Source organism: Antennarius striatus, chromosome 8 (assembly GCF_040054535.1).
Source record: "Antennarius striatus isolate MH-2024 chromosome 8, ASM4005453v1, whole genome shotgun sequence".
In the NCBI taxonomy this organism is placed as follows: Eukaryota; Metazoa; Chordata; class Actinopteri; order Lophiiformes; family Antennariidae; genus Antennarius; species Antennarius striatus.
Genome location: NC_090783.1, coordinates 18131256 through 18147414, shown reverse-complemented (window position 1 = coordinate 18147414; position 16159 = coordinate 18131256). Strand labels below are relative to the sequence as shown.

Here is a 16159-nt window from a genome sequence, read left to right as displayed (position 1 = left end):
CTTAATAGATATTTTAGAAGAAATGCTTTACCTGTGGCCAGTTCACACCATATTTCAATGCAACACTTTTCAGTCATGAATGGTTATTTATAATTAAGTTCACACTAACTTGTTGAGCATCGATCCTAGTATAGGTCTGGCGCCGGTTACACGTTGTATGAATAATGTCAGTAAAAACACTGGACTCAAACCATTTTCTTTACTGTTTACACGTCAATAAAAACTTGACAACAACTTTATTTTGTGGAGAAATTATTTATTAACCACAAACTCCAACATCCATCCAAAAATAAGACAAGACTGTAATTTTCAAATAAATTAGGTTCAAATGCCTGAGTGCATCTGTGAGCAGGCAAATAAGTCACATTATTAACCTAAGGCATGTATATTGCAGTTTTATAGTTTTCTGCTCTATTTTATCCCTGACAACAGAAGTCAAGAAAACAGCACTGATGTGTAGCCCATAAATTTTACAGGCCATGAATGAACAAAATGTTTTTTTTTTGTTTTTTTCCTCTTTGTTTATGTTACTGGTGTTAAGTTCATCTGCTCTTTAACTTTCAATATCAGACACACAGACAGCTTTATTTTCAAGTACGACTACAGGGAGTCACAATTCATTCTAAGGCAGTGCAGTTATTGGGTTCAATCTGAACTGGTGGTATGCTGGGGATTAGAGGCAGGAGGTAGGTAGAGTGAACCTAGATGGCTCGAAGTTTTTGGCGTTGAAAGTGGTGGTGAAGTCATTGGCAAAAAAGGAGGCAGATTGTGGGGGGCAGGTTGTAGTTGGTTCAGGTGTGGAAGCATGAGTTGGGGCCATGGAGAGGACCTCTAACTCAAACTGCAGCAGCTGATCCATGAAGCTGAAGTTGGGTGAAATGACCTCCCGGCGCTGCTTGATGATGTCGAAGGCCGCATCCAGCCGCAGCTGCTGCATCCTCATGATATAAGCAATGCAAATGGTTGGTGAGCGTGATATCCCTGCTTCGCAGTGCACCAGGACCTTTCCCCCTGACTGCTTCACATGATCTGAAAGGACAGTGAGAGAAACTGGTATAAAAAAAAAATCAAACATTAACTTTATTCTTTAAAAAATGCAGTCCGTAATTGATCACTTTTCAAATCATGGTGGAATCATCAAGGAGTTTAACAGTGAAAATGTTTAATAAAAATTTATATTTTAACTGCCTTGTGATTGTGTATTCAATGCTTCTGCTCACTTTTCCAAAGACAATATTTCTCACACTCTCACAAAAACACAGCAGCAGGATATTACAGGCAAACAGCTGTTGATATACCTTAATTACAGAGACAGAAATGTACAAATATTTCATACTAGTCTCAGAATTCCACTGCAGAAAAGACATTCTTTCTCCAGCACCACTCCAGCTCACTGTTACAGAGATCATTGTATTGGCCCATTCAAAAACCTACATTCTGCCATATGCATCATAAAACATTTTATTATTTTGTTAAATCTCGGAAAAACTGCCAACATTCACATGACCGAATTTCTCTGTTTTTATTAAAGCGTAATTTGTCTACAGACACTACAGGCAAAAAAAGACAGAGATTCATAATGAAACCATCAGGCTTCTGATTGGTGATTGATTTTCATTTGGGGACTGGCTGCAGATCTTTGATGATTTGCACACACCACTTCATGAAATGAATTTTCAGGCTCTCTTTTGGATGTAGGTTATACCTGCTTCTTGCCTAGTTTTCATAATTATGTAATAATAGATGGGCTTCAACAAGAAATTCCCTTAAATGTTCAGTGCATTCCCAAACAAAGGACAAGACCAATAACAGGACCCATCTAATACCAGTCAGCCAACGATCTTGTTGTGAGCTTTCTCCTTTATGCCAGGCTATAAATAGCCACCAGCACATTGTGTACATCTTTTGCTGCTGCTGCTGCTGCTGCTGCTGCTGCTGCTGCCATTATTCAGGACCTCTGTAATCTCTCAGATATACTCTATTCCTCTGTAACACATTAGTCAACCCAAAGCAGTCAGATCCATCAATAGTTCCCACCTGCAAGCAGCCAATAAACACTGTCTCAGTATGTCAGTCAGCTAATTCTTTTTATCCAATGAATCACCATGTGTGTCAGCCAGCACTCAAACCGCCTTCAGCCAGCTATTACTAAACAAAAACAGCTCATCCAGTTGTCACACTGACTGGCCACACCCAGTGGACTAAGCCACAGAGATTAAGCTGAGGAGGTGATGACAGCACGGAGGGGAGAAGTGGAAGAGGTGCCAGAGCGGGATGGAGGAAGTGAGTAAATCCTGAAAGAAGGTGGACTGACTGGATGTGGTGAGGGGATATAGGTCCCATCTATCCTATTTCTTGCAGACGAGATGATCATCACACACAAGACGGGGTCCACCCCGGATGAGATGCCAGTTCTTACATAAAAGACAAACAGCCACACTCAACCTAACACCAAAGGACAATTTGGTGTGACTAATTCAACTAAGCTGCAATTTTTCAAGGTGGGAGGAAGACAGACAACCCATAGAGAACCCACACAGATACGGGGAGAATGTCCAAAGTCCACCCAAAAAAACCCAAACACATTCTTGCTGTGAGGCAATAGCACTACCCACTGTACCACTATGCCACCCATGTGATTAAGTTAAATTGATTAGCACAGGGTTTCCTCCAGCCCTCCTTCTGTGGTGGCAGGCCAGAGTCACAAAGAGGCCTGGTCAAAGACAAAAATAAACACACCTATATTGAGTTGACTCTAACTCAGATATGGCGGGTTTTAAGACTTCTTGGAGTAATGTTGAACAAAAAACATACAGACACTAAGGTGTCCAAGAAAACAACTTCATCTTGGTGGTGGCACATTTACTTCCCTCCCATTCTATTAGGCAGAACAACAATCCATTTAGAAACACTGATCTTCAATTCTTTACACAATACATTAAAACATAAACTTTTGAGTCCAAGTCTGCATTAATAATAAATTAGTGAACAGAGGCATGACATGTATTCACTTCAACTCACCAATGAACTCTATTGCCTCTTGAAAGTGGGAACTGATGTCAGCCATGTGACTGTCCTCCACTGGTATCCATTTGTAGTTGTATTGGCCCTTAGCCGGCTGACGGTCGTTTCGGGATACATTGAGCAAGGCTGTAATGTGAAGACTGTTGAGATAGTCCTCTCTGGAGGCATGATAGGCACTACCAAGGAAGAGAAAAGGCAGGATCTCTACAGGTTTACCCTGAAATGGAGAGAGAAGGTATTTCATAAGGACCAGAATACATAATCAGCTCACTGAATATCTTTAAAAGAAAGCTTTAAACCTAAAGCTGGTTTAGATTGACCTTCTGCATTAGTTTGTATGTGCTGTATTTTTCCTGATTTTATATACTACATGTATAGGCTATTTCTATCTGATCTATTTGATATTGCAATGAATATTCAGCATTTTATTCTCATCCTTATGTTATCTTATTTTCATTCATGTTATTGTCCTTTTTCTATGGATTTCCACTGTTACTATCATTGAATGGCATTTCAATAAAAATGTCAACTTTTTGCCCTTTCTGTTTTCTTTATGGATGCAAATGCATTGCTGTGAGTCATTTTCTTTTGTGGAAAACCTTGATTGAAACATTTGAAAGGAACAATGTCTATTATTATGTTGTTATAACACAATGCGATGTCCCGGTGAATTGACAAAACTGAATAATCTACCCCAGATCTTTATGCATCTGCTTAAATACACCTATAATCCACCCCTGAGAAAATTCAACTGTTGATTAAAGCCACCTGTTAGTCCAAAAAGCTGCGTAGGATACATAGAATACATGTCGACACCTACAGCTGCAAGAATGGTTTTCTCAGATTATGTAACCCTTCAGGCAAACAACCAACCCTTTTGTCAACTACAGCAAAACAGAGATGTGTTAGATGTTAAGTAGCCACATTATTTACTTGAGGCATGTGAAAGATCAGAGATAAAGAATAGTTGCCCTTTTGTGCTTTGTGAGCATGAACAATCTGCCCTCTTATGAGCTATATATGATATAGAGCAGTGAAGGTCAGAGAAAAACACAGAAGTTTAGAAAGGTTTGGATTGGGGAATACAAATTTCTGGCATCAATAGAATTTGGTAAGGCAAATTAACATTAACAGTAGGATGAACATGTCATGTACAGCAAAGTGGGAAGTAGCGTTGCAAAGGGTGTTTCCATACCTGATCATAATCCGGTTTGGGGTGAGAAAGCTTATCACTGTGGCTGCTGAAGCCTCTCTCTGTTTCAATTCCTCTTTGGTCGATGGTTTTCATCTCAGTGCAAAGTTCAGGGTATTGAGAGTGGAAGTTCTCGTAACCTCCTTAGAGAAAAAGAGGGGCAACACCATTAGTTCATAAATTAATAAACTCAAATACTTTTCTCCCTCTCTCTCTCTCTCTCTCTCTCTCTCAGAAGCCATTTTAAAAAGAATGTGTCAAACAAGAATCAGAATCGATTTGAACTATTTCAGAGCTCTGAATGATTTAGACACTTTTATGCACCTATGGTGTGTCAAAGGTGTCTTATGTCCTGTGTTAAATGAGGAATTCATGTTCAATTTGGTTTAATTCAAGTATATTTTGCCCACATTTCAAATGACAGTTTTTTTTAAGAGTGTGTACATGTTTGAGTGAATCTTTTCTTATATGTTGTTAACGGTTAGATGTTTGTTAATGTAACCATCTTGTAATACCGATTTGATGAATAAATGTAATTAATTTTTTTTTTAAAATCTCCGGGGTTTTTTTTTTTTTTTAAATTTGATAAAGGTTAGATGTTTCTTTGTTCAGAAAACGCACAGCACTATTGAAAATCTTCTTTCCGTGTAATCTCTTGAATTTTGTATCAACGTGATTATTTTGTAATTTGACTTTTAGGAATAAACGTGATCTTCTGAAATAACAGCGTTTATGAAATGGACTTAAAGCCGATCTTAACGTGAACGCGCAATCGCTTGAAAGGTAATCGGTAATCCTTTGACCGACGGACATGGATGTGTTCCAAATACGCTATCACAACCACAGTGGACTTATTTCGATGAAAGAAATGGTTCGAACAATATTAATCAATGATCGATGATCAATGATGATCGCAGCGCCAATTTCTCTGTTCCTCACTGACTCATTCGCTCCATTGACGCACGCAGGATGTTTATCTCTCGAAGAAGTGAGAGAAAAATGTCCTCAATATGACGGCCGAAACCATAGGCTTGCCAGGATTATAAGGACAAGTAAAATCAGGAGACCTACACATAATTGCGTTAGTTGACATTGACCTATTTATAAAGAGAAATTTATTGATGGGTTACCTCAGTGACAACAGTTTGTAAAACTACCTTATTTTGGCTTTCTTTAGTTTAGTTGACAATACTAATCTTGAAAAAAAACAAAGTGAAACTTCAGACATTATTTGTTGGATTAAAAACAGTTATATTTTCCCAAGATCTCTCTTACCTTTCAGGAAACAAACGTTCGTCCCGTTCGCCAGGTGTGAGAGGGTGTTTATTACTATTTGCGCTACACTGTTCGTTTTCAGCTTTTGCCAGTGGGATGTCCGGTCATCCAGTGCTACGATAGCCGAGATTCTCCCCTCCCGAAGCCTGAACAGGGCTCTCTCGTCCGGTATCACAAACTGCAGTGGTACCGGCCCTCCCCGAGACCTGCGGATCACCACTGAATTGAGATTGACATTTACAGAGCCTTTTATGTTGGAGTTCGTGAATGAGAAATAAGGCCGGCAATCCACAATAAGGCAGCTTCCATATTCCTTACTGATAATTTTCCTCAGACGGCGACAGTCTATGCTCGACACTTTCATATTTTAACCAAGGAGTTCTTATTATTGCCTAAAAATAGAATGGATAATTCCTAATGGCGAATTCGGGCGAGAGCTCAATCCCGTAAGCGTCTGTGCCTTCTCGTTCCTGTAAGGGAATTCCGGCCGACCAGTTTTAAGTGAATGGGACCTCCGGTGACTGACGTCACGAACCATATATGGACTCCGATGATGTGTGCTCGCTGACAAATCCCACCCACCCATCTATGACTAGCCAGTGACTCCGCCCCTGTACTGAAGAATTAAAAACTCCTACGCTGTGTTTCTTTACGCACTGTGCTTCAGCCGCACTGTCCTGTTGCATCATTTTCAGACTCCACGTGTTCATTCTATGTCCCTTGAAGAGTTCTGATGAGCTAGAGCTAAATTTAGCTGATCTTGCTGAGGAAGTAGAGCCCATCCTGAACAGGTTACCAGGATATTACAGGGTCAACAACTTAAGAAGGCACAAAATAGTCATGCTCACTTCCATATCTAAGAGTTTTGAAATTTGAAGACACTGATTCAACTATATTGTATGTTTTAGGACTATGGTAAAGTTACACAGCACCCACAGGTAACTCACACTTCCATGGGGAAAACTTACAAACTCCATATAGAAAGGCTGAGATGGATCTAACCTACACCTTGCAGCTGCAAGTCAGTAGTGATTTCCTCTGCTATACTAAGCACCACATGTATAATTTGAACTCCCTAAGCTATTCACAATGAATGGAGAAGAAGGTAAACATACGCCTTTCTTTTTAAAACTGTGACTTCCAGTTAGTCTTATGTATAGCCCATTGAACCTGCAACATGCACGCCTAATCCTCAAATGAATTAATAGGTTTAAAGCATCACAGTTCATGCACTCAAATGATGTGCAATCTACCCTGGAGCTCAAGAATGTGTTTGGGGTGTTTTTTGTATGTTAGTGTCATAGGTAGAACTTCCCTTATCAGAATTAATTGAAAGTTCATCCTTTAATGACAGAGACACACCTAGATGTAATTTTAGCCCAAACACATCCAGAGAAAAGCCACTTTAGTCAAATGTATTTCACAATAATCATGTTGTGTCTGCTGCATGTTTGCACGTGACTGAAATCATATATATATATATATATATATATATATATATATATATATATATATATATATATATATATATATAGATAGATAGATAGATAGATAGATAGATAGATAGATAGATAGATAGATAGATAGATAGATAGATAGATAGATAGATAGATAGATAGATAGATAGATAGATAGATAGATAGATAGATAGATAGATAGATAGATGCAACTGATGATTACAAAAACAGCAGGCTGCCATATGGTCCAATCTGGGTTTATGACATCATTGCAGATGAGTGGGGAAACCCCTGATCCATTTTTGAGCTCTCATTTTACTATGGGGTTTATTATTGTCAGCTGTATGACTAAGGGCCATCTTGGACAATGGGTACCACCCACTATACAGAACACTGATGGGACAAAGGAGTACCCTCAGTAGTAGGATGACCCTTCCTAAATATACTACTGAACGCCATAGGAAATCTTTCCTGCCTTTATCCATCAAGCTGTGTAATGCCTCACTTTAACAGTCAGTCATTAAAGCTCTTGCGGGGGAGCGCCCTGTCCCTGTGCGTTGAGCCAAACAGATGAGACAGTTTTTTCCAGTGCTGGCGGTCTTGTGGCAGCTGTTATACATCCTCCACAGTGATTCCCTGTTGTCGGAGGTCGCCCACAATGACGTCGAGCCATCAGGTGCGGCTCGAGGTTGTTTCCAGCCTGCGGCCCTCGGGTCAAAATAGAGGATGACTCTTGTTGGATGATCGGTAGGAAGGCAGATGACCTGGCCAATCCAGTGGGTGTGAGTTGCAGAGGGACACACCGGGGACTCGCTAACAGACACTGGACATCAGATGGTCAATGATGCAGTTGAAAAGCTCAGGAACAGCCATGCAGCCCTGGTGAGCGCCACTGGAGATGGGGAACCAATTGGAGTCTCTGCCATTGATACGGACACAGCTCTGTGCGTTGCTGTAGAGCAGCTTGAGTAGGGCAATGATCTTGAGTGGTGCTATAAGGGTAAGTAGGATACGCCAAAGCGAGTCATAGCAAACGGTGTCAGAGGCAGCCTTCAGATGAATGAACCTGATGGATCATTGCGGAATTCATAAGTCTTCTCTATGAGCAGGTGAACAGTGGAGATGTTGTCTGTTGTAGAGCGGTTAGGAATAAAGCCAGCCTGCTGGAGACGGAGGTGGCTTCTGATGGCTGGGAGAGCATGAGTAAGCAATATCCTGGTGAAGAGCTTGCCAGGGATGGAGAAAGGATGCTGAGTTTTGAACTGCCAGGCAGGAGGCCTAGAGGAAGACCAAAGAGGAGATTTATGGATGTAGTGAAAGAGGACATGAAGGTAGTTGGTGTGAGAGAAGAGGATGCAGAGGACGGGTTAGATGGAGGCAACTTATTCGCTGTGGCGAAGATACTTCTCCATTCCTCAGGCATCTTCTCACTATCTAAGATCCTGTTGAACAAACCCGTCAGGAACTCAACTTCCATCTCTCCTAGACACTTCCAAACCTGTACAGGTATTTCATCAGGACCGAGTGCCTTTCCACTCCTCATCCTCTTCAGTGCCTTCCTCACTTCATCCTGACTAACCTTTGCTACTTCACGGTCTACAACAGTCCCCTCTTCTCGTCTTTGTTCTCTCTCATTGTCCATGTTGATCAACTCCCCAAAGTACTCTTTCCATATTCCCATCACACTACTGGCACCTGTCGATAGATTGGTATAGATCAGTCTCTCCCTCCTTTCTGTCCAACCTACCACACAAGTCATCATAAGCCCCTTGTTTGGCCTTTGCTACCTCTACCTTCACCTTACGCTGCATCTCCCTGCACTCCTGTCTACTCTCCTCGGTGTCCCACTTCTTCTTAGCTAACCTCTTTCTCTGTATACACTCCTGTACCTCCTCATTCCACCACCAATTCTCCTTATCTACTTTCCTTCCAGATGACACACCAAGTACTCTCCTACCTGCCTCCCTGATCACACTAGCTGTAGTTGTCCAGTCATCTGGAAGCACCTCCTGACCACCCAGAGCCTGTCTTAAGTCCTTCCTAAAAGTCATACAACACTTCTCCTTTTTCAGATTCCACCATTTCGTCCTCTGCTCTGTCTTTGTCCTCTTCATATTCCTCACCACCAGAGTCATCCTACACACCACTGTCCTATGCTGTTTGGCTACACTCTCGACTACCACTACTTTCCATTCACTGATCTCCTTCCGATTACACTGTCTAAGATGTAGTCTACCTGTGTGCTCCTACCTCCACTCTTATAGGTCACCCTATGTTCCTGCCTCTTCCGGAAGAAAGTATTCACTATAGCCATTTCTATCCTTTTTGCAAAGTCAACTACCATTTTTCCTTCTGCGTTCCTCTCCTGGATACCAAACCTGCCCATCACCTCCTCATCAATTCTGTTTCCTGCACCAACATGTCCATTGAAGTCTGCACAAATGACAACTCTCTCACTTCTAGGTATGTTCTGCATCACTTCATCAAAGTCCAACCAGAATTTCTCCTTCTCCTCCAGCTCACATCCTACCTGTGGAGCATACCCACTAACAACATTGAACATCACGCCTTCGATTTCTAGCTTCAGACTCATCACTCTATCTGACACTCTTTTTACCTCCAGGACATTACTAACAAATTCCTCCTTCAAGATAACTCCTACTCCATTTCTCTTCCTATCTATACCATAATAGAACAACTTGAACCCTTCTCCTAAACTGCTAGCCTTGCTACCTTTCCACCTGGTCTTCTGAACACACAGTATGTCTACCTTCCTCCTGTGCATCATGTCAACCAACGCTCTACCTTCTCTTGTCATAGTTCCAACATTCAACATCCATACTGTCAGTCCTATACTCTTGGCGTTCCTCTTCTCTCTCTTCCTACGAACACACTTTCCTCCTCTCCTTCTTCGACCAACAGTAGTCCAATTTCCACGGGCATCCTGTAGGTGAACAGCACTGATGGCGGACGTTGTTAACCCGGGCCTTGACCGATCTGGTATGGAAGTCATAGGTTTGATTCGTATGTTTGATTTGGCAAAAGTTTTATGCCGGATGCCCTTCCTGACGCAACCCTCTGTATTTATCTGGGCTTGGGACCAGCACCATAAGCCACTGGCTTGGATCCCCTTGCAGCTACATTACAACAATACAACAGTGATTTTTTATGACATTAGATGAAATACCATGAGGTGGACCTTTTTTCTGCTGACTGTGCTAAAAACCTTAGTTGAATATTTTTTTACCTATGAGTTTGTTAACATTCTCTTCTTCTTCTTCTTCTTCTTCTCTATTTGGCTTTTCCCTTCAGGGGTCACCACAGCAAATCAGTTGCCTCCATCTAACCTTGTCTTCTGCATCCTCTTCTCTCACACCAACTACATTGATGTCCTCTTTCACCACAACTTCCTTTTTGGTCTTCCTCTAGGCCTCCTGCCTGGCAGTTCAAAACTAGTGGGAACCTGTGGAAATTCCACGATAAAACAATATCAGACTTCATACCACAAATATGAAAACATATGTATTGGTATTATAAAACAAGTGCACCTAATGTAGTCAAAAATCATCGTGGTGACGTAACAACTTTGTGTTGGCAAATCATGGATTGCGCTGGGCGGGCATTGCAAAGCCGTAGATGAATGTTAGCAGGCTAACTGGAGAAAGAAAGCTAACTAATCGTGAGATTGGGAAAGGAGCTAACGTTAAAGGAAAAGGCACCTGTCAAAAGAGCAAGTGGAAAAGAACTTTTAGAGGAAGTTATAGTTCTGTTAGCTGACTACATGACCAGAACTGTATGTAGTATGTAGTTACTTAAAGACCGTTTTTTTCAGATGCCCAAGTAGCATTTTGGAAACTACATCGATTGTCCCATTCCAAATAGAAACTATAGCTGGACAGACTGTTTGTGCTAGACAGCTAGTTTCACTCAGAGTTCGTTGCTGTTTTCTGTGTCGTTTGTGCTGTTTGCACTTTCTGCTTAAAAACATGAAAATTGTTGGAACATTTATGATACTCTACAATTATGTTAACTGGGAAGTCCATGTATAGTTAGTGATGGGCAGTTGAAGCCCCATGAAGGACTGAAGCTTTTCATCCCAATTGATTCACTGCGGTTTGAAGCTTCATGAGGCTTCATTTGCTCCAGTACGACATCTACTGGATGCTAAAATATCAGTTGGCATGAGTTTGAGGAGTGTGGCATTTTGCAGAAATCCTTTGAATAAAAATGTCCACAAAATATGGAAATATGCAAAAATGTATATTTTAGTGATGGCAGTACACTGAATGTGTGCGTATATAAAAAATAAAATAAATAAATCTATTAATAATTCCCATAGGGAAATTACTTTTAACTCCAAATGCTTGCACACGTATACAGTAGACACATACACACACAGTATGGAAAATCATCATTTGGACATAACGAAAATGAAAATACAGCAAACTTTGCATAGTGAGGGGAGGGTGGTTGGGGTTTGGGTATGGATAATGATTGTGCTTTTGTAACATTAAGGTATAGCCATTAGTTATGCTTGGGTCATATCACTGGTTTTTATTTAAAAACAACATTTTTGTCCATTGTATATACTTTATGACTCATAAAGAAAGAAACAGATGAACAAATATCCAACTGTCCAGCATATTTATCAACGCGTCTTCGACGTGGAGCTGTTATATGTCAGAAAATAGCTGGTCTTAACTCCGTCCATTCTGTGTGTACATGTAGACATGGGTCACACACACTAAAGTCACAGCGGTTTTCTTCGCAGGGACCATAAAGGATGGTGTACCGAGTGGTAGTCTTTATAAAAATTTGAATACAGAGCTCAGGAACAGCACACTTTTGTAACAGGAGATGTAACTTGTAACACCTTTTTTACAAGGAGGAAGTGCAAGATCATACAGTATATCTAAATGCATAGACTCCACCTTCTTCTTCTTCTTTTCCTTTCGGCTTTTCCCTTCAGGGGTCGCCACAGCGAATCAATTTCCTCCATCTAGCCCTGTCCTTTGAATCCTCTTCTCTCACACCAACTACCTTCATGTCTTCCCTAATTACATCCATAAACCTCCTCTTTGGTCTTCCTCTAGGCCTCCTGCCTGGCAGTTCAAAACTCAGCATCCTTCTACCAATATATTCACTATCTCTCCTCTGGACATGTCCAAACCATCTTAGTCTGGCCTCTCTGACTTTAAATGCATAGACTCCACCTAGTGGTAAGAAAACTCATCAACATTACAAGAGTATCATGTATTGTAATTAGTGCTGTCAGGCGATTAGAAAAATTAATCTAATTAATTACAGGTTTTGTAATTAATTAATCTAATCAATCGCATTTTAATCTCATACCTGCTAAAGGCCCCCAAATAAAGAATTTGAATTCTAGGACATTACAAAATTGTAGTGCATGACTAATCAATAGAATACACCAAGAAGAGAAGATTTGAAATCCACGTTTTTATTGGTCAAGTGTGCTTTATGAATGAAATTCATAAGAAAAAAGGTCAAGCACATCAGTAAACCAATACAAATACAGTAAAATAAAATAAATAACTGACAACAGACAACTCTGTGTCCTTGAGCCAGTTGCTCAGACAAGCAAGCTTGTTTACATTGTCTGAGTGTAAGGCTGCCCTCTTCTTTTGAACAATGTTACATGTGAGTGAAAAGAGTCTCTCACATGGCACAGACGTGGCAGGGGTAGGCAGGTATTTGTGCGCAAGAGAAGAGCTGTTCACAAGCTCCTGCGTGAACTGCCCATCACTCCAGTGGACACAAAGTTTTGGAATTCCATTATTAATTAAATCCAGACAAAAATGTAATAATTAACTGAAGCTCTATCTAAAAATAAATGAGGAATAGTGACCTAGTTTGTTTCTCATAACATTTTTTCACACCTCCCACATGACTTAATTTATTCTTGCTGTCCTTATCTGGGACCATCAATTGAGATTTTGGCTTTTCCCATTAGCCAGCCACATCTATCCAACAGTTCAGTAAGGTACCTTCATCATCACCTCTCGGACGTCTTTTTAAATATGTTTTTCATTGTATCTTAAGATGGTTGGACAATTTTATACCCCCAGCTTTGTGGGAATAGTTTGGAAATGGGCCGTCCTGTTTCAACTCGACTTGTGTCTCGGCCAGTCTACAAGCGTGGATTATCTTGGTATAGCTCAGGGCAGCTATCTCACGATCATAATCTGAATCATTTAATCTGCTGTACTGAACAATTATCTATGTTTCACATGTCTTGTTGTCAGCCATCTAAAGCTTCAGGATATATGGATGCCTGGTGTATGTTCTTTCAAAATATTCTGATCTCTCAGATATCCACTTCACATCTGCAGTTTGTTATGCCATGTGATAAAAAATTATCTCATATAAAGAAGATATGTATGACACCCACTGTTGACTCAGTGGGTGTCATACATACGGTGTTTGTTTCACTTCAGTGAGTCTTGTTTGTGACAGACCCAGGAGTGAAGCCCCACAAGTGACAGATGGCAACGATGATGAGTTCCTAAGGACCTATGCACTCAGACGTCGTTATGCAACTGCCACACAGCTGCAGGCCCGTTTCTAAAATGTGAGTGGTACTCAGGTTTCCAGACAAACCATTCGCAACCGACTCCACCGCTTTGGCTTGAATGCCAGACGACCGTTAGAGTTGATTCCACTGACACCAAGACACTGTCGTCAATATTTACAGTGAGCACAAGAGCATGTGACCTGGACAATGCAGCATTGGTCCACCGTCCTGTTCACTGATGAGTGTCGGGTCACCTTGCACAGAAATGATGGTCGTCAGCGTTGCTGGAGAAGGCGAGGTGAGCGATATGCCGGGATCAACATGGTCCCCAGGGTTTGCTTTGCTGGAGGAGATGCAACAGTCTGGGCAGGCATCACCAGCCAGCGTGAAACAGATATGGTTATTGTAGATGGCTGCCACTCTACGTTCTTACGTCAGAGACATCATAGAACCCACTTCATCCCCCAATTCCGCCAGCACACCCCAACTTTCTGTTCATGGATGATAAACCCCATAGAGCACATCTGGGACCAGCTGAAGCAGAGACTAGATGATCGTACCCCAACCCCATGTGACCTAGCAGAATTGCGTGTAGCACTTGTGGAAGACTTTAACCCAATGCCTCAGAAGAACATCATGAGGCATGTGAAGAGCATGAGACATCGTTATGAAGCTGTCATTACGGCAAATGGTGGAAACACTCACTACTGACATAGTCAATTTTTGTTATTTTAAGGGCTATCCTTGTTATCGTCTAAATTTTTGGGATAATGAATATTAAAATAATGAAAATGGTGTTTCTTCTCATTCATTATTAGTAATATCAAGGAAACTTTAACTTATTTCATTACAATTCAGACCAAATAGGAAAAGCACTCATTTAAATAACAATATCCCTAACTTATTGTGATTAGTGTATTTCTCAGTATGTACTTAAAGTTTAAATGCATTTTCAATCTAAACAGGACTTCTCTATTTATCGTTCAAAAACAAACAAAAAATGGAAATACATTCAGTTTCGAATTGAAAATGTAACTTCCATTACTCTCCTAATTATATGAGTTAACATAGGTTGAATGACTTTGTCCTGGTAATTATATCTGTCTGTAAAAACAACAGGAAGCTGTAAATTATACATTAAATCATCGCTCTCACAATGGAATTCCTATAAAATTTTTGACCGTGTACCATCTTGATCTGTATGGCTTCAGTTTTGTACCTAATATTTTACAAAACACAACAGCAGGAACATTACCTAATGAAGCTGAGAAATGAGCAGAAACTCTGAAATGTAGAATGTCAGTCATAAATAAAACAAATATTAAATTCCTCTTGTAAGTGAAAATGAAGTAAGGATGAAAGGCTAGATCCTGGAACTCCTGGTCCTGGAACTCATTAATCGTGAGTATTGAGGGATTACTGTTATGCTGAAAGGCCAGGCCACTGCCTGCTGGAAGGCCCAGCAGGCAGTGGCCCGGCCTTCATTGTGGCTCATTAGAGATGTGTTGCACCTGCTAAACTCTGGGTGAACTTATCCTGGGTTGCAAAAACTAACCCCGAGCAGCCTGTGTGAAACTGAAAATACTGGGTTTACAGGCTCAGGGTAAGTCAACTCAGAGTCTCAGGTTTTACTCAGGGTTTGTCAACCCTGCTTTGTGAAACGGACCTGAATAGAGATGGGTCCATAGTCAGTTTGCATAAATTTGATAGTAAAGAAACAATGCAAATGGAGATGAACCATGGTAGCCATTAATCCTCTGGTCCAGGCTTTGTTACAGTTAATAATATAACATTATACAAGAAAATTCTTGTGTATATCTTAAATGTGTCTTTTTGATGTAGATTTGGATGTATGTTTGTTTAATTGTATTGAAACTTGTACAAAATAGATGCTTTCAGGGTAACACAGACAGACGTAATGTTATACAAACCTCCGAAAGATGACATTCGAATAAACAAATGTGGGTTTTATAGCAGCTGATATGAATTTGGGCATGTACTTCTGGTCACAAATAGTTGGTTTCTAGTTGGGGTGGAATTTAAAACATAACACCAGATGGTGCTATTTGCTGAGAATGTACTGCACTTGAAACTAGACTTGTCACTTACTTTCAACATAAACCAGCTGGTTTTTTTTTTCTTTTTTCTTAGACAGTAAGAAACTTTGGTTCAACCCCAAGCATAATGTGACTGTGGGTGTTTTTATTCATAACAGCAAAGTTCTACATCCGTGATGCATTCTATTCCTATTCTTAGCATAAGAGAGAAAGGCCTGATGTCTCCAGCAAACTGGCCTAGACCATCCATCTTGTCATCTGTATTACTTTTTTTTCTTTAATACCATGTCCAAAGTATTTCCAGTGTGGTGTAACATGGTGGTTTAGTGTATCATGGGAATCTCCGATATTTCAAGTTGTAACAAAAATATCTCATGCAATTAGGTTGTTTCGTACATCTATATGGTCAGGGAGTGTAAAATAACAGCTAATATGAGAAACCTGTTACTACCAATACTTTTAAATGTATTGCATTTAGCAGAGCCATAACCTTAATGTATATTCAGAATTAAAATATTGTATGGTGTAAAGAGGTCGGGTCAGTCATTAAGTTTTGAAATCGATCTTTTTAATGTAGGTATTGCATCTTCGACTTACAAGGATAAAATCATTATCATAC

The 16159-nt window shown here is 40.4% G+C and overlaps 1 protein-coding gene across 2 annotated transcripts; it reads right to left on the bottom strand.

Moving 5' to 3' along the window:
• Positions 1 to 247: 247 nt before the first annotated feature.
• Positions 248 to 5972, bottom strand: dusp5 (dual specificity phosphatase 5). 2 transcript variants are annotated; one of them, XM_068322253.1, is made up of 4 exons: positions 5492 to 5972; positions 4220 to 4359; positions 3022 to 3241; positions 248 to 1050 (listed from the first exon to the last, which is right to left on the bottom strand). In XM_068322253.1, the coding sequence occupies exons 1-4, from the start codon at positions 5853 to 5855 to the stop codon at positions 674 to 676; spliced, it is 1101 nt and encodes a 366-aa protein (XP_068178354.1). In that variant the 5' UTR covers positions 5856 to 5972; the 3' UTR covers positions 248 to 673. The 2 variants fall into 2 exon arrangements, with proteins under 2 accessions (XP_068178354.1, XP_068178355.1); XM_068322254.1 differs by having other exon boundaries at positions 248 to 1029.
• Between the last annotated feature and the right edge of the window lie 10187 nt (positions 5973 to 16159).